Here is a 27,216-nt window from a genome sequence, read left to right on the forward strand (position 1 = left end):
CACTAACATAGTGTGGTGAGGCAAAGATGGGGCTGGAGGTCACTTTCTGCATTCCCTTATTGATAGCTAAAGGGAGCATACATTAGCTCTGGCCATTCGTACTCAGCTATTGCAAGTAAGACTGATGGTTTGGGGAATGCTTTGATGACGGAGATAGTGGCTGTGATATCTTGGTGTCCAAGGTAACTTCCAGGTAGGGGCAACTGCAGCATGGAGGGACCAAGATGGTGGGCAAAACTTCAGCTCCAAGCCCCACTCCTGCATATGTGTATATGGGATTGACACATGTAGAAGGGGGAGGGATTTGATTGTGCTGTTTCCCCTGCTATCTTGTCCCTCTCCAGTTGTGGAAGCCTTAGCTTCCAGATAAAATAGCATGTGAGTGGGAGCCAGATAGGCCCTGATTCATGATGAGTCTATCACTCTGTAGACAGGTCAATGTGGTCTGGATGTTCTGAAGTCATTGCTCTTGGAGAGGGAATGGATCAAAATGTCACCGAGATAACAACTCTGCATCCTGAGGTGTGTCATAAGCAAAATGAACACTTTGATAAAGGATTTGATACTGGGAATGTTTGTTAATGTAACAAAACCTTAGATATCTTCAACAACTTCTGACAGATTGATGGAAGTGATGAATTCCTGTTTTTGACAGGGTTTAGATAACAGAATGTAGACTTTCCATCCTGAAATGTATCACAGCAGTGTTCCTGCTGACCTATTTTAGCCATTCTTTTTGAGCACTAAGAAAAAATCCAACAGAACCCAATACCTGCTAATCCTAAAACTCTTTAACAGATAAATATGCTGCAACTGCAAATGTTTATGGAGGTATTAGCAAGCAGCATTGGATCTGCTCTCTTCAGAATTAGATTTAGAAAAGTTCAAAACGTAAGTTAGAGGATTATAATTTTAACACTGGAAATCACTATAAACTTTTGAGACTTGTTTTTCACTCAGTTTGCTTGCAGAGTTTAAGATTAAGCTATTCATGTTGTATTTTCAAGAAAGGACAAACCCAACGACAGGGTAACTACACCATAACTGCATGATACAGTCTGACCCCAGTCAGACTAAGTACCATAAGATACATCAATGAGTGAATTAAACATCTATAGTTCAAGTAGCAGGTCGACTGGATTTTTTTTTATAAAGCAAGTCTTTTGTTTGTGAGGATTGATAGAAGCTTATTTCCTGGTCCTTTATCATGTAGCAAGTTAGGTTTGGACTTCCCATGGAAATGAAGTTCCTGTTCTAAAGTTATTCTTATTATAGTGCTAGCTGACTATAACGGTAATGTATCTTCACTGTAAGCACAGACCCAAATCATCTACGAGAATAGTTGCAGCAGACTGCAATATAGTAATACAGGCAATAGCAGAAATGCTAACATTCTGAAAAAACTTACAGCACAATCAAAGCAGTTGAAAGATGAATGAAAGTAAGGCCGCGTTCCCAGCCCATACATTTTTATAAACATTTCGGACATAAAGAGCCCTAAGAAAATGAATTCTGCATAGTCTGAAACAAAGGAGGAAGAGGGAAAAAGGTCAAAGTTATACTTTTCCATCCATAAAACTCTCTCTTCTACCTCTCAAAAAATCCTTATGTTTGACTGTACAGGAATTCCAACCTTATTACACTGGAATGGCTTCTGTTAGCTTTCCATAACTGAAACATGTCAATATATCATATTACCTTGGCAGACTCAAGCAAGTAAACTATAAGATCGACTGTCTAAGATAAACAGTCAATCAGAGAACAGAAAGGTAGCTATTCTACACCGTGAAAAATCTCCCAGATTATAATTTTGCTACATTATAGTAATTCCGGATTTCTTTCTTATATTTATGTTTTATTTCAGAAATATGCACTGATACGCAGAAAGAATGATGTCATGACTCCACCTTGGAACAAAAATTAAAACTCACGATAGAGTTGAAGGCACAAAACAGCTTTTAAAAAAGTGACCTTATAGCAACCTGTAATATGTAAATAAAACGTAAGTATGAAAAAGAAATCCAGAATTACTATGATGTAGCAGAATTTCTATAGCCTACTTCTCAGGAAATATGGTAAATTTCCATTTTGCAGGTGGAGACTCCCCTAACTATACATCTGCACAAAAAAATTATTCAAGGAAAAAATTAGCGATAGTCCCATATACCACCTTTTAATACTGTTGTGCATTACTTTTCGATCAGCTGGAAGCAGAATCATAACTGAAGTTCTCTCTAATTCAGTTAGGCCAAGATCCATCTGAGATACTGACATACAAGTAAGTTCTCAGAACTTTAATTCAACATTTCCTCCTTGCAGTTCCAGTCCATTTTATTTCTCCCAAAAGAAAAGTAGTTAGACTGTTATTGATGAACTGCCCCTTAGTCCTTTTTATTTAATAATGAGTTCCTTTCCTTTCCCTTTTTTCAAGAGAAGATGTCATACTTCGAGAAAGTCAGTACTGAATTTCTGCTTGGGAAATGGGGACTTCTTCAGCCTCTCTAAACACACAGAAATAAAGGGAGTAGAAGTTCCATGGAAGAGGCTTTTAATTAAAGGCATCAACTAGTACAGTTACGTGGAAGGAGCGTCTAACTGGAATACCAGCTAATCTACCTTGTTTAGCCGGTATTACAGTCATGTTATAATGGAATGTCAGGAATCGGGTCTGAAAACTAATTTAGAAAACAACATGCAATTCAGTGTGTTTGTTTTTTTGTGGCGGTGATGTTTTCCACTACAGGATCCCATGAGCAGAGTTCTCAATCACAATGGGAACCAGAATAAATTCCATTCAGTAGCTCGACAATGATCCATCTCTATTATAAGTCGATATCATTGTTATAGTTTATGGATTGGTTTAATGCTATGGCTTCCTGCAAAGAATTCTTGGAATTGTAATTTGATGGACCTACTACTAGTGATTCCTGACCTGTTTTAGAAGAGGCAACGACAAATCAAACAACTCCAGCCTGTAGATTATCTTTTTTCCCTTTCTAGAGGGCATAGTACCTAAATTAAAAACCCTAATCTCAACCCCTGTAATCTATCCTATACGTTCTGTATAAATCCACTTATTCCCAAGGTTTAATTGTGGCTACTTTTAAAGATAAATCTCAGTTAATCATATAAATGTAATGTAGGGAAGAGTCCATTATTACTGTCTTATCAAATGAAAATACTATCCTGATTTCTATTAAGCAAAAATGACAAAGGCTAAATTACTGCCAGCCTCCCTCCCCACTAATGAATCCATTGCATAAAGAGGTACACAGCTCTGCTACTTACAGAGGAAGTCAGATAGCCAATCTGGCTGGTTGTAATGTACTATAGCAACACACAAAGTGTTGAGAGCTACCAGACTGAGGACTGTCCAGTAAAAGGCCTGAGTTTTGACAATACGACGGATATAGAAACGCAACCTCCGCTCTTTTTTGTGAAAGAAAGTAGCATTTTCCAGCGTGACACTTTTGATGCTGGCTCGAGCAAAAGGTGAACCTGCCAGGAAGAAATAAAGTTAGGAGCAAAGAGGAACCACTTACTTGAGATAACCTTCTTGTGGGGTGGAATTTAATAACTTGTTTTATTTGGTATGGTCGAGATGGATAGTTGTGAACCTGCTTTGTCTTCTGTGATTTTAAAACAGATAACTGGGAACTCTTTCTAAACACAACTGCTTTGTAATACATCATGTACAAGAAGCAAGGTGATAGAAGAATAGGTGATCAGTTCTAAGTGTTCTAGCATTTACCATTCCGGAAGAGCAAGTTCTAGCATACTTGCTGGTGTGTGGATCTGCAAGGCTGACATTGCATGTTGGCATTATTTAGTCAGCCCCTTCCTATTCCCCTTCTGAGCAAGAATACCAGCGAGCACAATAATTGGTCCCCTAACACACTGATTTTCAAATGGTAAGTCAGGACATATTCCTCAGCCATAGCTGAGCAAAACTGAGTTACAGCAATTACATTAACACTATACAAATACATAATTAAAAATAAATGGATTCCCAAATGCATGTTAGGATAAAATGTGGATACCAAATCTGAACAGGTTTTCCAGATTTGAAAAGGTTGAAGACTATTGTGCCTCCTTCCTCTCTTTGACTAACCTACCTACTGAAGAGATGTCAGCCAGTGGGTCATCTGCTTCCTCTGGATTCAGCAAGTCTGTTTTGCTTTTCTTGATGGTGGCCCTCCGAAGAGCTCCAACAATAGGAACATGGCAAGAAAAATGGACATTATCCTCAAGGTCCCTTTATCAGACTCACTAGATTTTTTTTTAAAAAATCCTTTAGCATAATGCTACTTTCCCCAATATATCTTCCAAACGGATTACAACTCTCATTATGCTCCAGCCAACCTAGGCACTGGAATCCTGGATTAGGTATAAATAAGAGTTATAGCCCAACATATTACCTGTTGATTAAGACAAACATCTTGGTCTTTTCCCCCATCCTATTTAACACCTAATGAGCTGCTAGGAAAGGTCATCCATTGGTTTGGGATGAAGTATCATCAATATGCTGATTATACCCAGTTTTATATCTCTGCCCTAGGCCTTGAAGCAGAAGTGCTGGTGTCTGGAGGCTGATAAGATTTGGGTGAGAAATAACAAGCTCAGACTCAGTCTAAACAAGAAGTGGTTATCCATTCAGAAGTCTGTTAATTCTGAGGTTATATTAACTTTGGCTCTTAGTGGAGTAATGTTCTCTTATGGAGAGCAGGCTTGCAATTTGGGGGTCCTCCTGAACTCGCTCCTTCTGTTAAGTGTGGCCAGAAGGGCCTTCCTCCAGCTTTAGCTGGTGTACCAGTTACAGCCTCACCGAGCACAGGAGACACTGAAGATGGTCACTCAAACCCTTGTCACCTCCCACCTGGATGTACTCTACATGTCGTTGTCTTTGGAGATCTTCCAGAAACTCCAGAAAGGTGCAAAATACAGCAGTCCATGTGCTTACTGGACAATCTTGTTACTGTCAAGTGACACCTCTGTGTTTTCTGAGTGCAATTCAAGGTGCTGGTTATTAGCTATAAAGTCCTACATAGTTCAGGACCGGGATATCTATGAGACTGCCTACCTTAGGCAGTCTGAGTGAACAGAGAATGCCTGTTGAAAGTCACCATCCACCAAGTTACATGAAGGGAGGAGGCTTGAAAACAGGCAATCTTTGTGACAGTTCCTAGCCTCTAGAACAGCTTGCTCCTCAAGGCAAGAGTGGCTTCTACTCTCATGGCCTTCTGGAAACTTGTAAAAACTTGGCTGTTCTGGAAGGCTTTTGGAATTTGATTGCTATGGTTAGTAGGTACCAGGCATACATGTTGTTGCTGCTGCTGCTATTGTTATATAAATTCGGCTCTGGTTTTAGTGCATTTATTGCATGTTGCATTGGCTATGTTCTCATTGGTCCTGTACAGCTTCTAAAGTACTTGCCACTGAAGTGGTTCCTTTCTTCCTTTCTTCATTAATTCATAAATAAATCATCATCATCATTATCATCATCATCATGTAAGTCACATTCCCCTGAGCTGGGAGAAAGTGGAAGCAAAACTTCTACTTGTTCTTTCAATATCCAGTGTGGTCTTACAGCAACTAGCCTAAGATCATTTGCAAGATATTACAGATAAACCTGTTCTTTTAAAACCTTAAAGATCTTTGATGATAGGAAAAACAGCTTTGACAGGGAGTGATTTAAAGAGAGGGTAAATGCTTTTTCTTTGCACTCCTTTTTTCACATTCTAAACTGCCCTCTTCCTAAACAAAGGTAGTTTTTCCTTCCTTCCCATTCCAGATGGGCCTCTTTGTGGACAAGTGTGCATCTAGAGGTCTGTGAGATGAAAAGGATTTGCAAGTGCTTTGAAATGCAGAAATGATGGGCAGGTAAAGCTGTGTCTCCCTAAAACTGCATTTCCATAAAGATGCTGCTCTGCTGGCTTGTAGGAAAAGTGGAAATTTGTTCTAGGTCTCTTCCTCACTGCTGATTTAGTGCTATTCTCCAGTCTTTGAACTGGCAAGAAACTATACTGACCAATGTCTTGTCCCATTAGCAATCCCTGGCCTGCCACAGGGACAATGCAGGCAAATTATATTGTCTTTATTACTTTTGCATAGGGTTAGGGAGTGGTGGTTATCCTGGCTTTCCCCTCTTCCCTTCCTGTGAAAACAATCTACCAATCACTTTACGTGTGGACTAGGGCTAGGGTGGGGATTAATTTTTATGAAAGGCTATACCAGTAGGTTACTTTATCTCTCAAAATTCACTCCGGTTTTGCACAAGTCTTTTGCATGGGTGTGTTCAAAGAAGCTTGTTTATCAACTGATATCTGCAGATAATTGGGCTCCTTTAGGACAAGAGTTTAGCCCTCTTCCAGAAGAACACTAAAACTTTTCAAAAGGAGCCCAAACAATAGCTGACAGGCAAGGGAAGAGTTGTACCATGAAGCAGCGTAGAAACAGCCAGCTCATTCTCTCCTGCTTCACCAGGCAGCCTATCCCCACACTGGCACTGCTGATAGGCTGCTGTTCAGAGTTGGCAACAGTGGGAAGATATTGGTTCAAAAGAACGGGACTGTCCCACTGCCAAAGCAAAATGGCTATAGAATATAGCATGCAGGGACCAGAGGGGAGGGGACATGCCACACCAGCCTAGAATGGCCCATAAGTGCTGAGCTTACTTCATACCCTAGTGGTCAACTGCCCATGCCACCAATAGAATAGTCAGTGAAGCATGTCACTTGGTACCTATGACAAAACCTATGTCAGAATAAAATGCCACTTTAACACTGGTACAGTTAAGGATGACTCAAGGCTGGGGATCAGATGAAAGTAATGGCATAAGGACACTGCAGAAAAAAAGAAGCTGCCAAAGTACGTTTGTGCCACAATTAGACGCAAGTGAGGAAAGGTCTTATTGACAGTGAGAACTAATTTCCAATGAGTAAGTGCTTGCACTGATTCACTTGCTAATAGAGTAAGTACGTCCCTGAAGCTCCTATGAACACACTTACCACAGCAAGGGCTACAATCAATCTTTGGGATGCAGATTGGCTTTGTACCCCTCTTGGAGGAGCCTTGATTTTGCATAACTATTAACTATTACACAGTTAACCACCATGACTATGTACCTATTGATTAAATGCAATCTGTCTTATTAGATATGTGAAGTATCCAGATCTGCAGTGGGCAAAGATGCTCTAGATCTGGTGTGAGCATCTTTGCATTACTTATCGGCAGTTTCTTAGAGGATCTGTGCCGTTTCCTGGGTTCATGTAGTAGCTGCAAGATTTCAGGAAAATACATATTTGAATTAAAGAAGAGCTAACAATGTGGTAACAGTATGGCCTCGTGTCATCACATTGTGTTGCTGCCTCTGTAATTCCACTTGATCAAATCAGTATTTTTGTGAACTTGTGCAGCTACCATGTGAGTCCAGGATAAGATCCAGCTCCTTTAAGGTGCTGTGAACAGGTATAGTGAGGTGAGAATGCCTGCTATTGTAAGTCCACGTGGTCACATGACATCACGCAGGTAAATCATCATTAAGTGAACCCCTCATGGTTGTTAGCCACGACATCACATGGTTGCCATTTGAGACCTCCTGCTGGCTTCCCCACTGACTTTGCTTGTCGGAAGCCGGTAGTGAAGGTAGCAAATGGTGATCACATACATGACTGCGGGGCACCGCGACTGTCGTAACTGTGAGCTGGTTGCCAAGCGCCCGAATCACGATCATGTGAACATGGGGACACTGCAACAGCTGCGACTACAAGGACTGACCGTAAGTTTTCTTATTCAGTGCTGTTGCAACTTCAAACGGTCACTGAACAAGTGGTCATTAAACGAGGACTACCTGTACCTCTATTCTTACACAAATTTTGTTAATGTAAATTAGGCTGACATACAAATAAGATTGTGACTTTGCTATCTCAGAAACCTCTCACACAACATTTTGTGGAATATGACGGCTTACCATCGAAGGGATGACGAGGCTCTCCTTCTATGTCATCTTCTGCCAGGATCACTTCTTCTATAGGAAAAGACTGGAATTAAGCTGAGAATACATTAAACCAGGAAAGGGCAATGTGCCAAATGTGGAAAGATGCCAAATTGCCAAAACAAGAGAAGGTTAGCTATGGATGATGTATTTTGGCAAGAAGCTTCCTGCAGTTATCCATTTCAAAGGGAAGGTAGCTGGACAAAATAGCCTTAGCTAGGTAAGAGCCTGATGAAAAGAAATGTAGCTTATTGATCTCGCCTTATGGGTGTTTTCATGTATTCATGGCTATGTTCCAAAAAATATCTTTGGTTCAGACAGTATCATTGTGACATTTTTACATCAATCATGAAAATATGAAGATATGGGATGGAGAGAGGAACACATAGATGCATAAATTTTTGTTTGTTAGTGTTTGGCTTTAACCCCTTGGGAATAATAGCTTGGCAAAAGTATTTAGATCAGTAACATCTATGATGTAATTAGCAGCCACATAGAAGTAATTTTTTTAAAAATGAAGGAAAGGTCTAGACTCGCCCTTGTGGTGATAATCAAAGCTGTAGAGGTAACACAGGAAAATTAAAGTATCTTCTCAGTGAGGTATTTCTGTGCCAAAATATTTGTACTGAATGTATCATTGTTTTATTCTTATAAAATGAACATAACGTTTCACAAATTAAAAACTAAGCAATTTTTCAGAACAAAAAAATCCCAAACATTTGTTCAGTTGTTAAACGTTAATTAACTGTTCTGTGTTTAACACAATTACTGCAATGGAAAATATTTAAGCTGCCCAGAATAAGCTTGACTGGAACAGCATATAAGCCTAAATAAATAAATCAGTGTGTTCTGTTGTTGTATAATCTTACTTTTGTGCATTGTCTTGGAAGCCTATTTTGTGGATAAAGGGTAGCACATTAAAAAATAAAAATAAAACCAGGGCTTTACTATGAGAAAAGCCTCACCCATGAAATAAAGAAATATACCACAGCTTTCCAAGTGGGAGTGGCAATATTTGGTATGAAACACTTTTTGATAAACTTTCTATTCCAGTTCAGAACCCAGCTAAATACACAACTGAGTCTCTATACACTAAGGAATAAAAGAAGGATTATGGTATTTCAGGAAGGTCACCAATATCAAATCTTTTGATATCAAGTCAGGAATCCCCTGCCTCAGCAGCCCAGTGGGTGGCCAGCAAGCTTCTACTTAAAAACCTCTACAAAACTAACTAGAAATGTTAACGTCTCATCAATTTGAATCTCAGCTTTAGGTTTGTATCTCATATAGCAGTGATCTTTGAATAAGACATACTTATAACTTCTATGATTAAGGAAAAATATGCTGCCCATCTCCAACTGCTGGCAGTCCTTTTGTGTCTAAACAAAATCTCCTATACATCAGGAGGAGAGGGATGGAGGGTGAAAAACAAGCCAGAGTAGTGGAGATAATGCTACAGAAGTGAATTTACTTCTAAAAGGTGCAGCTTACCATTGTTACTCACCCTACCCCCTGCCATCACAACTCAGGTATCAGGAGACACTATGAGACACTAAAGTGGGTTAATCTAAATTATGCCTTGGTTTCAGAATAGTTGTGACCTTATTCCAGGCTGAGTGGCAGACTGTATCTAACTATAAAATGGATGTCATGTGACATGTACTTTGTACTTTTAAGAATAAAGTTAGAAAAGAGCACCCCAAATGATCAAGACACTGAAGAACTTTTCTCTAATTAAAAGTTACAAAGTCTGAACTTTTTAGCTTAGAAGCAAAAAGGTAAAAAAAGCAAAACATAAATAGAAACATAATAGAGGAAAAAAAATTAAACATAGAACACTGACTATGGATAGAAAGGGTCCCCCCTCACCACCACTTTTTCAGAATACTAGAACTTGAGGTCATCCAGGGAAACCATGTGACTGAAAATTCAGAGAACTGGTTCCACTTGCTGGGGAACATAAAGTTACCATTGTCCTGGGGATCTCATCATTCACTGTGGGAATAAAATGCTGGACAGATTTCTTACTTTCTTAGCTGATATTGCACTACTGATTCCTACTTAACTAGTAATTTACTTAATAAAATTGTCAAGCCCTCCTGGTACCTTTCTGTGTGTACTACAGTATACCTATCTCAAATCTGTGAGTCTGGCCTTCCCTACTTATTAAATAGAGAATTACATTTATCTCTGCTGTAATTTGTTTTGATTTGGCTGAATTTCTGAATCCTGGCTTCTAATGCAGAACATCCTCATATCATCTACAAATCTGATGAGTATTCTTTGTTCTGCAAAAAAAGTATGGAAGTGTTGAATTACACCAAGCTCAGGACAGAACCCTGGGGCACTTTTTGTACTGAGTTTAAATCATCAAAAGAAAACTACAGAATACCCAGGTTGTTTTTATTCAGACAATACCAGTTTTGACAACTGATGTACCATTTAAGCAATGGCAAAAAGACATTTCTAAATTTATATGGCAAGGAAAAAACCAAGAATTAAATACAAATTGTTGCAAGATGCTAAAGAAAGAGGGGGGTTAGGACTTCCTGACTTGAAACTATATTTTGAGGCTTGCTGTTTGGTATGGATGAAAGATTGGGTGACTTTGAGAAACAAGAAATTATTGGAGCTGGAAGATCATGATTTGAGATTTGGGTGACACGGGTATTTGTGGTATGAGAAAGTTACAGTTAATATAAATTTAAAAAATATGTTTATTGGATATGCCATACTGAGAGTTTGGAATAGATATAAAGCAAGATTGTCTCCTAAAGTTCCTCTATGGTTATCACCCCAAGAAGCCTTTTTTAGAAGAGAGATGATAGTGAAACCAACATGGTTGACCTACGCTAAATTATTGACTTTTGTTGAAGGAAAACCCAAACTAAAAACAAGAGAAGAATTGGAAATGGAAAGTTACACTTACCATTTGTTTACTTATGTACAACTGACAGAAAGATTTGATTTGGATAAGAAGATTTATAATTTTGTAAATGAGAAAACAGTTTGATTGGATTTGTGTACTAATGATGAGCATGTTATTGCTAAGATGTATAAACTCTTATTGAAAATGAATACAGAACACAGTTAAAGACTGTATGATTAATTGGACAAAGAATTTTGATACAATATCATGCTAGATCAATGGGAAAATATGTGGAGTAAAGTCTTGAAATTCACACTGAATTATAATTTGAAAGAGAATTTTTATAAGCTGATGTATTGTTAGTACTTAACTCCTGATAAATTATTGAATATATACTGTATAGAGGAAGGTCAAATACATGTTGGAAATGTTCTCAAGGTGAGAACCATGATGGTTTTACCATCATTGGTGGACCTGTACGAAAGCTAAGAACTGTTGGGACCAGATATGTACCTTACAGTAATTCAAAGGATTCTTAAGGTGAATGTACAACTGAAGCCAAAAGTTTTTCTTTTAGGCTTGATGGATAAATAGTTTGAAAGAAAATTTGGGACTTTGCTTTTATCTATGATAACAGCAGCAAGACTTCTGTATGCACAAAGGTGGAAGGATTTACAAATCCCTACTGTGGAAGAATGAATGGTGAAATTAATGGAATTGGCAGGGATGGCGAAACTGACGACATTAATTAAAGAAAATAATTTGCCTAATTTTGTTTCTACTTGGAAACCATATTTGGACTTTTTGCTTGAAACTGAAAAAAATGTTTTGATTTTGGGATTTGATAATTAGGACTATGTAAAAATATAGAAATAATGCATCCTATAGTTAAAAATAGAGTAAGAGGTTAATGTATTTTTATGTTTTTATCTGTACTGAAGGTGATCAGAAGTCACTCTTTTTTCTAGGTCTCTTCCTTTTCATTTCTGCACTTTTAAGTTAGTTCTTTTTTCGTTTCTTCTTTCTTCAATCTCTTTTCATCTTATGTGTTTTACTTGTACTTTGAAATTTAATAAAGTTTCTGTTAAAAAAAATGAAAGAAAGCTACAGAATGTAAACAGGCTGAGACACACAACTTAGAGGGTAATTGGTCTTTTGTTTCATAGTTTATTGTTCCAATGTGTTTAATAGATGTGCTTAGGATTTCTTTGTGAGTTTTTTGTTTGCTTTATTTTAGATTTGCTTTGCATCTGCTTTGGTGGATTTTAGCTAAAAAGTCAGTATAAAAGTATGGTTACAATACAATAACATTTTACATAATCTTTAAATTCAGCTTACTAAATAAAAAATATATATAAACTAGGCAAACAAAGAATAGATGAAGATCCATAGGACTTGCCTGCTTTAGAGATCCACTCCATATAGCCATTGAGTTCCCGTTCAATCTGCTGCTGTCTTCTCAGCTTCAGAAATGCACGCCGGTTCTCTACCCGCTCCCTTTCTTTGGCAAACTCCCTGTAGTCAGAGATGGGACAGCATGCTGAACGTTCTCTGCTACATTGCTTGGTTCACAAGAAGGCAGGTGAGATCACACAATAAATACATAGGCAGAAAGAACCCAGGATTTTGGGTTTCCAGTTGCCAGTAAACTGTATTTTCTTTTTTACAGGGTTGAAAAAAAACTACCATAAGCACTTTTATTTTATTTATTTTATTTTCTATCCTGCCTTTATTATTTTTTATAAATAACTCAAGGTGGCAAACATACCTAATACTCCTTCCTCCTCCTATTTTCCCCACAACAACAACCCTGCGAGGTGAGTTGGGTAATTTTCTCTTTGGCAGATGTGCTACTTACGTACCCAGAAAGCACCCCCAGCACAAGGTTGAGCATAAAAAAGGATCCAATGATGATGAGAGGGATGAAGTACAGCCAGTTCCAAGCACTCCCTGAGGCATCGTTGCTCTGGAGGAAAAGAGAGGGTGAAGTCATTGGATACTAAAGTCATGGAGTATATTTTTTCATCAAAATCATTAACCCATTCAGGGTAAATTTAAAAGGTTAGGAACAGGCTGTGGGCTGGTGTTACAGCAAGTCAGCCTATCACCACAGGCATGAACAAATTACAAACCTGAGAACTTGTCAGATACCCATCAACCAACCAGTTAGTTTCCCTAGCAATATCCAGCTACAAATTTACAACAGTGCAACACTGTCTAGATTCATTTTAGTTTTCCAGCTGTGACACACACCTCCATTCTAGTTCTCTTCCACAGTTCTTCCCTGCTCCCTGATACCAACCTAACAGCCCTTCCTTCTCCTGTGGGAATGTTTTGTTACGGGAAAATAAATTAATCCCTAATCTCAGGTTCTCTTATCAGCCACCTAGCACAGTGCACTTGATTGGGTATCTGCATAGATATGTGAATAGCCAGCAGGAAGCTATAGTTTAATATAAGCTGTAAGAAAAATATCCCTGTGAACAATTTGAAAGGAATATTGGGAAAATGGTCAAATAAAGCAGGTACTATTTACTATCTCATAATAATGAGTCAGAAGATGGAAGAGATTACTAGACCAACCACTTTGTGCCAGTTTTATCTCAGAATATGGACACGGAGATACAAGATAGCCAGAAATGACAGTACAGCTTAATAATTTGAGAGAATTGACTGATTTACTATTACAAAAGTTTGGATGATACAGCCCCAAAACTCATTAAATAAACTGGAAGCTTCTCCTAAGCACTCATAAATTGATCAGACTTGACATATCTTCAGACTCTGTTCACTCTTATCTGTATCTGTAAGCCTAACACATAAGACTCACATAGATGCGACACTTCAGTATTTCTCAGCTCTTAAGTATTTCTCAGTCCTGTCACCTGTTTAGAGGTGCTAGGAATTAAAGCTGCACTTTAAACATAAAGCATATATTCTACCACTGTTGATGGATGAGAGGAATGTCAAAAAGCTCAGCGGGTACATCAATATATATATACACTGCACACGAAAGATCCCATTGTCTCCATTAGAAGAGTCTCATATTGCAGGAATGGAAAAGATTTATACCTGAATAACCATTCCTAGTCCAGATAAATCAATAATTTGATTTACTATACTTCAGTTTATGTTTCAAGAAAAAAAAGTTCAAGAATATTGGCTGCTGAGCCTATTACTCTACAGTATTTCCATTAGACTACTGGGCAATTCTCCTGCCAACCTAGCAGTTCGAAAACAAGCCAATGTGAGTAGATTAATAGGTACCGCTTCAGCGGGCAGGTAACGGCGTTCCGTTCAGTCATGCCGGCCACATGACCACGGAAGTGTCTACGGACAAACGCCGGCTCTTCAGCTTTGAAACGGAGATGAGCACTGCCCCCTAGAGTCGGACACGACTGGACTTCATGTCAAGGGAAACCTTTACCTTTGCCTACTGGGCAATTACATTTCAGGAATATTCAAAAGATGGAAACAAAAATAACTAACTACCTTTACGTTACAACAGGAAATGTGCATTTCTACATTTATGTTACAACAGAAATTGTGCATTTCTTTTTTTTAAGCAGAAAGTGAGATTACCACACTTATCACAGGACCAGCTCACTACTTTTACTTCATCTCTTTCACTGTCACTACAATTAAATACTGTATGTGATATTAAGGGAGATTCCTTGGCCTGATTTTCCAGTGGATTGGGAAAACATATATATTGGATTTTTATCTCCTCTTTCATTTCCTCTTTTATTGAAGGTATATGGCAAAGTTTTTTCAAATAAATTGGAGCCTTTTAGTCTTAATAAGACAAAATCACCAGTTGAATAAGGAACTTCAGAAATCAGCTCCTCCTTAGGCTCAATAATAACTTGAGAGTTATTATTTGATGTCATTAAAATCTTGACAAATAATGGAATTTCTATTTATGTAGGGATTAATTTCAAAACCTGTGCTTACGCCACAAAATATTTATGGAAAATATTGAGTAGTAGATACAATTTTGACTGATTTACCCATGAAAAGTTTACATCAGAAGATAATCCAAATTTAAAAATAATAATAAATATATTTTATGCTATTAATACCTAGCATTACAGGTAAAAACTAATTATGAATTCAATTGTGTACTATTTATTTTATACATTAAGCTGGTCAAAGACCAAAATAAATAATTACCTGTTTTTCAATCAACTACAAGGTCATTAGTAAGACTGAGATGCGAAATAATTTTCTGATTTGCTGGCTAAACATGTTACATCAGAGATATTTGACTGAATAGTCAATCTTCAATGAGGATAGTGTTCAAGAAGATGAAGAAGAAACAAGGGCCTATCTCACAACATCCAAGCAGAAAACTAAACTATATTTTTCTGCAATGAATTCTTAGCCATGAAGATGTTTTGAAGCCCAAGATCTTATTCAAGCAGGTATTCTGTAATAATAGAGATAGTGTATTGATTTAATCTGATACCTTTGCTTGTTTTCCTATATTTCCTCTTTCCAAAAAACTTTTAGGTCTAGTATTTGGCTTCATTGGTTAAAAAAGTTAATTTCTCATTAAAATCTTCCTATATACATGACTGCTTGGTTACACAGCTATCTCTTGTGTTCCAGAATTGTCACACAGTTTCTTAAATTTGTTACTGCTGGGTTTGGCAGGAAGATTAAAGTACCTTCTGTACAGTTTTCCTAGGGTCTGAGCTGAAGGGCTAAGAACTTCCTAGCTAGCTAGATTAGAAAGTATCCACAGAGGAGTATAGAGATGGTTTTGAAGAACACATGCGGCAACTGTTAGGAAAACATTAACTTAGCTTGGGAAAACAGGAAGGCATGAGAAAGAAACTCAAGACTGCCCTGCCTTGACTCTCCTTGGTATAAGAGGGAGGGAAGAAGAATGTCAGACTTTCTAGATTCTGACATGATAGCCTATAACAATAAATTAGAATTCTAGTATTTCTTATGGTGTCTGTTCCCTGACCTGGTCTATCTTGAAGGGCTGACAGTATCAGCCCTCTCTTTTAAATTTTTATTTTGCTCTATTTTGGACCCCACTTCACCTTTATGTTTACCCTCCTCCCCTCTTTCTATTCAGCAATAACGCTACATAATTTTTCATTTTTACAGAAATTCATACTAATGAAGATATTTTAAGTGGCTGAAGAAACCATGCAATTCTGAACCACTGCTAGGTGCACTTGTCAGCAATTTAAGGTAGGCCAGGTCAAGAAAAAACTCCACAAGACTACTGGAAGTCTTCTTTATTGTTGCAGGGTTTGATTACAGAATCATAAAAGCCTGATAGAAATTCTCTGTCCATCCTTTTATACTGAAGAGAATCATGGGGGGCAATTTTGAGTTTCTTTCTCACTCTTTCCTCCATACCAAGGCTAGACTGGTGTTTACAGAATGCTGTTAGATACCTTCTTCAAGACTATCTCTAAACTCTTCTACACCAGCTCCCCTGTCAGACTCCCTTGCGGTGTGCAAAGAAAACACTGACAAGGTGCTATGGGAATCAAGTAAAGACTCACTCCCCCTACCCTCAGTTGGCAGCTCTCCAAGGTCACTAGGTAAGTCTTGCTGAGTGGAGTCAGGTGGAACCAGAGAGTCTATCATAATAGGAAGCACAGAGTTCCCTTTATCCTGGAGTTCACTATCTATTGATAGTGGTAACAGATCATGAGGACAGGGTTTGTGTGGGATTTTCAGATAAAATCTGTGCACAAGGTGTGAGGTATGGACATCTGTTGCACTTTCCCATGATCTCTCAGATTCAGGGTAGTTCCTCCAGTTGATCAGATCCGTTCTTGAGTCTAGAATCTGAAATACATTTTACTTCATATTCTTCTTCCTCATCCAACAGCACAGGAGAGGAAGGATAAAATATGGGTATGGTGGTCATAGACTGCCTGAAAGGGAGACATGCCTATGAAGGAATGCACTGAGTTGTTACAGGCAAGTTCTGCAAGAGGCATCAGTTCAGTCCAATTGTCCAGTTAATAAGAGATGTAATACCTCAAGTATTGTTTTACTATTTGATTTACTATCTCTATTTATTCACTAGAGCAGTCTTTCTCAACCTTTTGATCCTGGAGGAACCCTTAAAATATTTTTCAGGCTCTGCACATTCAGGCTCAAATATAGGCCAGAAGTTACAAAATTATTATATTCGTTTCATGTGTAGGCCTGTATATATGCATTAATAGTGTTCTTAAACTAAAAATAAAGAATGAAACTTACCTCTTTAATTGAAGTTGCCTGAATTTGAAACAATTTTTTAAATAAATCATGATCTCCCAGGGAACCCCTAGTGACCACTCATGGAACCCTAGGGTTCCATGGAACCCTGGTTGAGAAACTCTGCACTAAAGACAGGATGATTTGAGGATGACAAATGAATATGAAATGTGTAGCTGGAAGAGGGCATTGAAAAACATGGATGCAAACTGAGAGCTGCAATAGAAAATTACATGATTTACTAACAGCCTATACCTAAAAACTGATATAGAAAAAGTTGTGCAATCTCTTGATGGAAGATCCTTGCAATGAATAAAATGAGCTATCTTGGTAAACAAATACACTACTACAGAAATAGTTGTGTATACCTGAAAGAATGAAGATCAGTAATAAAATCCATTGAAACAGAATCCTATGTTCTCAAAGAAGAAGATAGGGTTGAAATAAACTGGATGGTTTTCTTTGTATATGATAACAGAAGCAAGACTATTATTTGCACAACATTGGAGAAATACTGAAATGGAGGAATGGATTGTGAAGATTGCAAAATTTGCAGAAATGGCAAAATCGACCCGTTTGAATAATACCATAAATACTTTTATAAAAGACTGGAAACCTTTTATGGACTTTTTGCTGAAAATGGAAAAAAATGAAATGGTGATTTGTGGATTTGCTGACCAAAAAGTGTTGAATATGGGATAGAGAGGAACTAGGTAATGTAATCTTAGAGGAGGAGGAGGGATAATAAGTTTGTAACTGCTGTAAAGATCGGAAGTTGCTTCTTCAATTATTTTTTTCTTTCTTTATCCCAAACATTTCTTTTATCTTTTTTCTAACTTCTTTTATATATGCTTTCATGTTTATCTTTAATCATGTAAAAATCTTCAATAAAAATTATATTAAAAAATAAATGACATGGCTTTCTAGGAACAGTTTTGTCCTGGTGATAAAAATGACAAGCTGAAACATAGTCCTTGACATCTGCTCTTACCCTCACCCACCACACCTCTCTGAGTACCCAATCTAAAATTTTAAACACTCCCTTCCCCCCATGTCCAACAGTTCAATTGTCATGGCAGAATTGCAATATCTCTTCCTTTAAAGGAAGAGGAACATATCAACATCTCCCAACAGACCAGAAGGACAGAGGAACAGAATCAACTCAAAGCAGAGGACAGAGCAGCCCTTAAAAACCTAAAGAAGGACCAAACCATCACTATCCTCCCAGCAGACAAAAGCCAAACCACAGTTATTATGGACAGAGCACAATACATACAGAAAACCAAAGAATTTCTGGAGGACAAGGAACCTACATCTAAGTAAGCACCAACCCAATACAGAAACTGGACAACCAGATCAAGAGAACCCTCAATGACCTAACCAAGAAAAATCAAATCACAAAAGAAGAACAGTGGTGGATGAAAAGCAGTGGACCTGTCCTCACACACTTCTATGGATGCCCAAAAATACACAAAGCCAACATACCTCTTTGTCTAAGTGTATCATTACCATGGACCCCAACTTACAACATAGCCAAAGAACTTACAAAAAAGCTTTGACATCTCATAGAGGGGAGGAAATATTCTATCAATTCCTCACTACAGTGCCTCCATAAATCAAAGGCCTAAAAATAGAAGATGAATTTACAGTTTCATTCAATACCACAGCACTCGTCACATCCACAGATCTAGAACTAGCGAAAGAATCCATAACAGCAGTACTACATGACACACCCGACCTAGCCAAATACACTAAGATCAAAATACCCAGAATCATGGACCTCATCGACCTCTGCCTCATTACCTACTTTCAGTTTGACAGACAAATATAACAACAAATCAGAAGCATAGCCATGGGATCACCACTTTCAGGACTCATAGCAGAGACCGTAATGCAGTGTCTAGAAACTATAGCATTCCCACACATAAAACCAAAAGTATGGATCCGGTATGTAGATGACACCTTCGTCATAATAAAAAAGGAACAACTAGAGAAGACACATGAAACAATCAACAACATCTTCAAACGAATAAAATTCACAAGGGAAGAAAAAACAACACCACACACCCCTTCCTGGACATCCTCATCAACAGAGGAAATGACAGCAAATTAGAATTGCAAGTCTGTTGAAAAAAACCCACACTAACCAAGTGCTCCATTACCAAAGTAACAACCCAACCTCCCACAAGAGGAGCTATGTAAGAACATTATCAGACAAGCACAAATGCACTGCAGAAACCTGGAACACCAGAAAAAGGAAATAGACCACCTACACAACATCTTCCAACAAAATGGATACCCACACAACTTTACCAAAAAATGCCTGTCCACTCAACCCACTACAGCACAACCAGCATAAGTTATGAAAAGGGTAACACTGCCATACATCAAAAACATCTTAGGAAAAACCACCAGACTGTTACACTCAAATGGTATCACCATAGCACACAAACCAACTAAAGCCTCCCAAAACATCTTAAGACAACCAAAAGACCCAGTAGCCCAAGAAGAAAAAACAGGACAGACATACAGTGTAAGAACTGTAACACTATAAGGACTGTAACAGCCACTATGTACAACAGACAGGCAGAAGACTAGCAGAGCGCATCCACGAACACCAACTAGCAGTCAGAAGACACAATGAAAACTCCTTAATCTCACAACACATGGACAGACTCAACCATAGTTTCAGCTTGGAAACTGTGAGTATAGACCAAGCCAAACCAAAAAATGCTAGGGTATTCCTGGAAGCCTGGCACTCAGACAAAGCAGCCATCAACAAACACACAGTAATAAACCATGTTTACCCACCATTCAAAAGAGACAATAAAAAAGCTATGAAGGAAACAAAAAGACCAGAACACATCCTCTCCAGCAGTCAACACCCAGATAAACAGGGATTAACACTGGTCAATCGAGCAGAAAACAATACCTAGTCAAGGAGCTACCATGGAGAAAACTAGACCCATTCCAACACTGGCAGGGCAAGCTACTGTATATAAACAGGGAGCAAAACCCACACTCACTTGCACTGATGATGTTTCCTAGTTGAGTAATGAAATGTCTGCAAGCAAACAATCAAGCTCAGAGAGCACCAAGGACTCCACATATCCACAACTCTTGTAAAACAATTGTCTATCATTAATAAAGAAAGGCAAAGAAGCAGTTGGTGGGTCTCCCTCAAGATTATTCATCCAAGTCCTGACCTATGCAGCCAGATGGGGCTGTACTCTAATCCAATCTACCTGATCAATAGCCTGTCTCTCTGACACCACTCTTCCTGGAGGGTCTATTCTGTGAGGAGGGACAAAGTTTGTTCATCCATCCATCCATCCAATTTTTATGGCTGCCCATCTCAACAAGTGACTGGGTGGCAAATAATCGTAAAATGAATTAAAAACAAATTTCCATCATAGTATAAAAATTAAAATGCACACAGCAGCTGAGGAGAATGTTGCTTGACTTTAGGACTGTGATAGGGAGGGATATGCATGGAAGATTATATTCAAGTATATGTGATAGTACATATGGTATTTTGTTTTATGATCCAGAAATAGAGGTGTTTCAATTTTTAAATTCAATTAAATTCAATTAAATTTTTAAATTGAAACAAAAGAAAAATTGTGCCCACCTGAGGTGTGAGAGATTGTGTCTTTTGAAGATCTTCTAATTCTTGTGTACAGATACTGGATGGATTGCTCCTTCTAAGAAATGCCTCTGTTACTGGAATGCTGCTATTATCACAAGAAATTCTTTTATTGAAAATGTCACGGTTCCTTTCCACTGGGAGAAGCAATCTGGAATAGAATGCACATGGCAGGAGACCTTTCTCTCCCTCTTTCTATGACTGAAGGAGAACGGTGCCTCATGCAATATCTGAGGCATCTGTTTGCACTATGAAGGCATGAGGGGGGACTGGATGTCTGAGAAGCAGCTATAAAATTGATTTTCAATTCCTGAAATGCAGCTTGCTCTTAAGTAGACCATCTGAACTTATGTCTTTTCTTTAGGAGTTATGACAGAGCTCTTGTACACTCTGCAAAATTAGGAAAGAACTTTCTATAAAAATTTGCAAAAACCGGGGCATCCTTCATATTTCTAGATGCCTGACATGATCATACAGATTGATTTTATGCAGGATCTATTTATTTTCCTTTTCTTGAGATTCTATAGCCCAAAGAATCCAATTGAGGGAAATCAAACACAATTTTTTCCATTTTAGCAATACTTTGTGTACAGTGCCTAAGACATTTTTAAGGTTAGTCTTATGCAAAGATGAGCCTTTCAGTATGTCATCCAAATACACAGCTACATATTTTCCAAAATATCAGAAAATATTTCATTCATTAATCTGGAGAAGACCATGTCATAATTAACCAATCCAAAAGGCATTGCTGTGTTTCCAAACTTACCATACCTGGTATTAAAGGCAGTTAAGTATTCATGGCCCTCTTTCATTCCATTCAAATTGTATTGCCTCTCAAGTCCAATTTTATGAAAATGCTTGCTTTTTGAAAGTGGGCTGGTAGGTCTGAAGAGGTAGTGGGTAATGATCCTTAATGGTTACACTGTTCAGGAGTCTACAGTCATATACAGAATTATCCCCCTTAGGGACAAAAAATGTGTGGGCAGAGACCCTGGAGGGCAAATAAAACTTTCTTCAGATTGTCACCCAGAAACTCCTTCCAAGTGGCTAACTCTTAAGTAGACACAGAGTGTTAGCTGAGAGCTGAGTTCCGCACATCAAGTTGATGGGTTCCTGGCTTCAAGTTGATGGTACGATCACAGACTTGATTGTACATACATTGAGGCAATGTAGTTGCTCCTTCCTCCTCCAAAACATCAGCAAACTGCATACTTTTCTGGCAAAGAAGGGGATTCATAGAGGTGAGCAGAAGAACGGAAAGGACGAGAGTGGAAACCTTAGGATGGAAAAGAAAATGTTCCTTGCTCTCAGTGAACATCTGGATTATGGGTCTGCACCCAATCAATTCCCAGCACAAGGGGAACATATAAGGAAGCTGTGATATAGAGTGGCAAGACTTCTGTATGAGCGTTTATTGTCATTTCCAGAGGTGCTGTGCACTGCAAAACAGGACCAGTTTGAAGTGCTTGCCTGTCGACTGTTTCCAGAAGCATAGGTTTCTCTAATAATTATGTGGGCAATTTGAAGTGTTGCACTGCAGTCTCATCTAAAAAACTGGCTGTGGTACCCCAGCCTAGAAGAGCTGAGAGTTGTATTTCAGAACTTAAGGTTGAACGAAGAGTAACAAGGATAACAAAGTATACTTGCCTGTTGTTGGTTGTGTATGCTCTTAATTGTTTGAGGACCCACTTGCCCAAGCACCTGGGAGAAGAGCCAGTGAAGGTTCCTGAAGATGAGTCTTTGGAGCGACTGAGACCCTTGCTATGTGGTCAGCAGTGCCACAAGTATGGCATTTTGTTGCTGACTCAGAGTCTGTACTTTAGCAGTGCAAATCTTGGCTAGGTGTCTTGGGGCTTCATAATGGAAGCATAAACCAAGGTCTCTCCTTCTGTGTTTCTCTGCTGAGAACAGAGATCTTTTTACTGTTCTTATTTGTATGGGTTCTCCATTGCTGGCATCTGAGGAGGTCACAGAGAGTGGGGATAGGGGTGAATGGAGGCTGTAAAACATCTGCCCCTTACCGTTTCTTCTATGTGTCAACTCATATCCTTCTATTAGCATGCAGTGTTGGAGCAGTTCTTCCAAATTGTCTGGTGTGCTTTGTCTCATTAACTCATCTCTTGGTTCATCAGCAAAACTGGTCTTGAAATTGATCAGTCAGAGCAAAATCATTCCTTGCTATGTTTCTGCCAAATAATTGCAAATCTGATATGTATTCGCAAACCTCTCTGGCTGCCTTATTTCAGCTTGTGAATCTCTCAGTTCGCCATTGCTCTCCTAGCTGAATCCTCTAATGCAGCTCTAAATTTTTGCATGAAATTCTAGTAATTGTCCAGTAATGGATCACTGCCCGCAATGAAGGGCACAGCCTATTTGGCTGCTGCTTCTTTCAGCAGACTTAGAACAAATGTCACCTTGGAGCGATCTGTAGGAAATTCTGCTGGTGACCCACCATAAACAATTCAAACTGAGCCATAAACATCATAAATTGGTCTTGGACTTATCCAAACCTCTCTGGCAAACTCTCATGATAGTGATAGTGAAGAAATATTGGCAAGCTGCAGACTACTGTGCTGCTTCTGGCTGAGGCAAGCCTTGTCTCAACTGCTGGGTTAATTGTACAATGGCATTATCCAGGTTTGTTATTTGTATATTTACTTGCTGTTGATGTTGTAACAATATGCTGATCTTTGACCGTAAGAAAATTAATTAATTAGCTGTTGCAACAATGCTTGAGCAAGCTACTTTCTGGCAATGAGGTGCCCTGCAGATCTGATGACATCTCCAGGATCAAAGGAAAGATTCAAAGCATCTCTGATTAGATAGCAGTGAAGCTTTCAAGGTTGGTGTTGGGGCTTCAAAGTAGGACAAGTCAGGAAACAAATTCTATAAGGACTACTGGAACTCTACTTTATTGTTGCAGGATTTAATAACAGAATCTTGATAGTTTGACAGATATTCTCTCCCCCATCTCTTGTATAAAGAAAATCAAGCTGGGGCAATTTTGAGTTTCTCCATTCCAGAGCTAATTGGTGCTTATGGAATGGCTGTTGAATGCCTTCTCCAAGGCCATCTCCATATTCCTCTACAGCAATGAACATATAATGATGCAGGCATTTTTAAATTCTCAATCCTATTGGCAGGCTTCTGTAAGTCTCATGTTCCATAAAGATGAGGAAAAAGCTTACAAACAGTAATGCAATATTTCTCCTGGGTTTCACAAATAATTAGAAATGCTTATTTTAAAGATCCTTCAGCAAAGGATCGTTACCTTGTCGTGGTGCTGGAGCTTGAGCACCTCAGTGACGCCATGAGCTAAACCGTGAAAGGCCACCCAAGACGGGAAGGTCATGACAGAGAGGTCAGACTAAATGCAATCCCTGGGGAAGGTAATGGCAACCAGTATTCTTGCTGTGAAAACTAAATGGATCAGTACAACCAGAGATATGTCAGTGTGGGCTGGTCCATGAAGTCACGAAGAGTCGGAAGCGACTGAACGAATAAATAACAATTTTAAAGACTCATTGCCTTCTAGCAATGAATCCTGGGAAAAAGCATATGTTCAATATATCATAGAAACTGGTTGTCTTTCTTTTTCCATTTTAGCTTGACTTGGAATTTGCATTTGAGCAGTTTGTGATCTGTTCCACAGTCAGCTCCTGGCCATGTCTTTGATGCTATAATTGAGCTCCTCCACCTCCTTTGACCAATAGTATGATCAGTTTGATTGATCTCCATCTGATGATGTCCATATATACAGGCATCATTTTGGTTGACTGAAGACAGCGTCAGCTATGAAGAAATAATTGGAGTGGCAGAAATCGTTAAGTCAGTCCCCTGCTTCATTTTGGTTTCCTAAGCCATGCAGTCCACTACATCTTCCTCTTTCATGTTTCCAATTTTGGCATTCCAGACTCCAATCACAAGTAGCACATTTGCTTGCATGTTCTGTTGATTTCAATTTGTACTTGATCATAAAACTCATCAACCTCCTCTTCTTCTGCATCGGTGGTTGGAGCATAAACTTGAATGATCATCATATTAAAGGGTTGTCCATGAAGTCTAATCAATATTATTTGGTCACTGATGCACTGTAGCCAAGTACTGTTCTTGCTATACCCTTCCTAACTATAAAAGCAACAGTTTCTTCTTTGTTTTTCATGTCCTGAGTAATAAATGGTGTTATCTTCTAACTAAAAGTGTCTAATCCCAATCCATTTCAATTCACTGATGCCTAAAATGCCAATTTGTAGTAATTTCATTTCATCCTTCACTGTGTTGAGTTTTCCTGTATTCATGCTTATTATGTTCCAGGTTCCTACTGTAATTCTGCATTTGCAGCTTAGGATTTTCTTTTTCTGTACAGCAACATCAGCAACTAAACATCCTGAAGGCTTTAATCTAGCCATGTCATAAACACTAATCATTTATATATTTATTATATTTGTGAATGTGTTTGTACACAATTTAGTAAGCATTAATAATTAATAGGTGCTGCACAAAAAACAAAAGTAGCATAGGTCCTGCTCATAGGCTTGATTTCAATTGTAGTCCACAAAGGCTCAGGGAATTGGGTCCACTTTTCCCACAGTCAACTTGAGTAGTCATCAACTAAATGGTTGAAAACAGATTTCTGTTTCTTCACTATTAAAAGAATTATTAGTGTCAAGAATGGGTGCATATATTCCAGCCTTACTCATCAACAGCTATGATCATCCATACGTTCATCTTCAATCTAATCTATATATACCATACAAATGAGAAAAGGGTCAGGAAAGAAACAGAAACTAAGAAATATAATTCTGCAAACATTTCAGAATCAGAAATAGGAACAATTCTACTCATATTCTTCTCACATCTCAGCATCTAATGGAATGATGTTAGAGAGATTATTTTATTTAATTTGACCCCTTGGCTTTACTTAGTTCTTTGTACACAAAGCTACTATCAACCTATGAACAACAACTCATACCTCATAAGTAGACTCAATTCTCTTATTTGTGTTTTTGGCTGCTATTGAATCTACAGCTGAGATTCAGAGGTGGAAATTTAGCAAGGGGAGATTTTGCAGGACATGCTTTTAAAACATGAGGCAGTCCCAGCAAATTGAGATAACGTCAGAGGTGCCAAATGTACATATTTTTTACCTAGCCACTTTAAGAAGAAAAAGAGAACTGCCAAGGAGCAAACAGTTTTTCCAAACGATCCCGATTCAGTCAGTTGGAATAACTCAGAGCTGTTCTGAGAAAGGAAGAATCAAGGGCAGTGTGCACCAATGGATACAATATTGTAGGCCCTGATATTTCAACTTTTACCCCAATTAAGCCAAGTAGACTACATATAATTTCCACAATGTATTTGTTATCAGACTGAATTCAGGTCATTTGGAGCAAAATACTATGCTTTTTTCTGAATCTGTTTTTCTAGTTGGAAATAATCATAGGTCTTTAAAATGTAATCTAGTAACCTGAAGACAAAGGGGTATGGGAACTTTAATAATAGACACACACATACACACACACACACTGTTCTGTGATTATAAAAATATAATCACAGTTCTGAGGGTAGGTGAGGAAGATGATTCATAAATGTTGAACTTTTTAGAATAAGCAACCCTCCAAGTGCTAAAAAAGCAGAATGTGATACATCAGTCAGTAAGAACATCTTCTCTACAGCATAAGAATCTCTTGAAGAGAAATGTGTGGAGATGCTTTTAACTAATGCTGGGTAAGCACAGATGTGCAAAATGTTCCATGTACAAACTGTTCTGTACAAGGAATAGCTGGTTTAGGATGGTGTTTTCTGGTCTAGTGCTTAAGGCACCAGGCTAGAAACCAGGAGACTGTGAGTTCTAGTCCCGCCTTAGGCATGAAAGCCAGCTGGGTGACCTTGGGCCAGCCCCTCTCTCTTAGCCCAACTCACCTCACAGGATTGTTGTTGTGGGGAAAAGAGGAGGAGGAAGAAGTATTAGGTATGTTTGCCGCCTTGAGTTATTTTTAAAAATAATAAAGGCGGGATAAACATTTAATAAATAAAAATAAAATAAATAATTTGGTCTGTATATGGGAGGACTTCAGCAAAGGATCGTTACCTTGTCGTGGTGCTGGAGCTTGAGCACCTCAATGATGCCATGAGCTAAACCGTGAAGGGCCACCCAAGATGGGAAGGTCATGACAGAGAGGTCAGACTAAATGCGATCCCTGGGGAAGGTAATGGCAACCCACCTCAGTATTCTTGCCGTGAAAACTAAATGGATCAGTACAACCAGAGATATGTCGGTATACCATCGGAAGATGAGACCCCCAGGTCGGAAGATGGTCAAAATGCTACTGGGGAGGAACAGAGGATGAGCTCAACTAGCCCCAGACGTGATGACGCAGCTAGCTCAAAGCCGAAAGGACGGCTAGCGGCCGACGGTGCTGGTGGTGAATGGCAAATCCGATGTTCTAAGGATCAACACACCATCGGAACCTG

The 27,216-nt window shown here is 38.6% G+C and overlaps 1 protein-coding gene across 1 annotated transcript in view; it reads right to left on the minus strand.

Annotated features, from left to right (window-relative positions):
- CACNA1A (calcium voltage-gated channel subunit alpha1 A) overlaps nucleotides 1–27,216 on the minus strand; it is a 269,796-nt gene that overhangs the window by 133,833 nt on the left and 108,747 nt on the right. Inside the window, exons 7-12 of the mRNA XM_063292909.1 lie at nucleotides 12,725–12,828; nucleotides 12,262–12,377; nucleotides 7,970–8,026; nucleotides 4,116–4,205; nucleotides 3,289–3,498; nucleotides 1,409–1,521 (exon numbers count right to left, since the gene is read on the minus strand). Coding sequence (XP_063148979.1) covers nucleotides 1,409–1,521; nucleotides 3,289–3,498; nucleotides 4,116–4,205; nucleotides 7,970–8,026; nucleotides 12,262–12,377; nucleotides 12,725–12,828 — 690 coding nt within the window. The remainder of the gene's footprint in view (nucleotides 1–1,408; nucleotides 1,522–3,288; nucleotides 3,499–4,115; nucleotides 4,206–7,969; nucleotides 8,027–12,261; nucleotides 12,378–12,724; nucleotides 12,829–27,216) is intronic.

This window comes from Candoia aspera, chromosome 2 (assembly GCF_035149785.1).
Source record: "Candoia aspera isolate rCanAsp1 chromosome 2, rCanAsp1.hap2, whole genome shotgun sequence".
In the NCBI taxonomy this organism is placed as follows: domain Eukaryota; kingdom Metazoa; phylum Chordata; class Lepidosauria; order Squamata; family Boidae; genus Candoia; species Candoia aspera.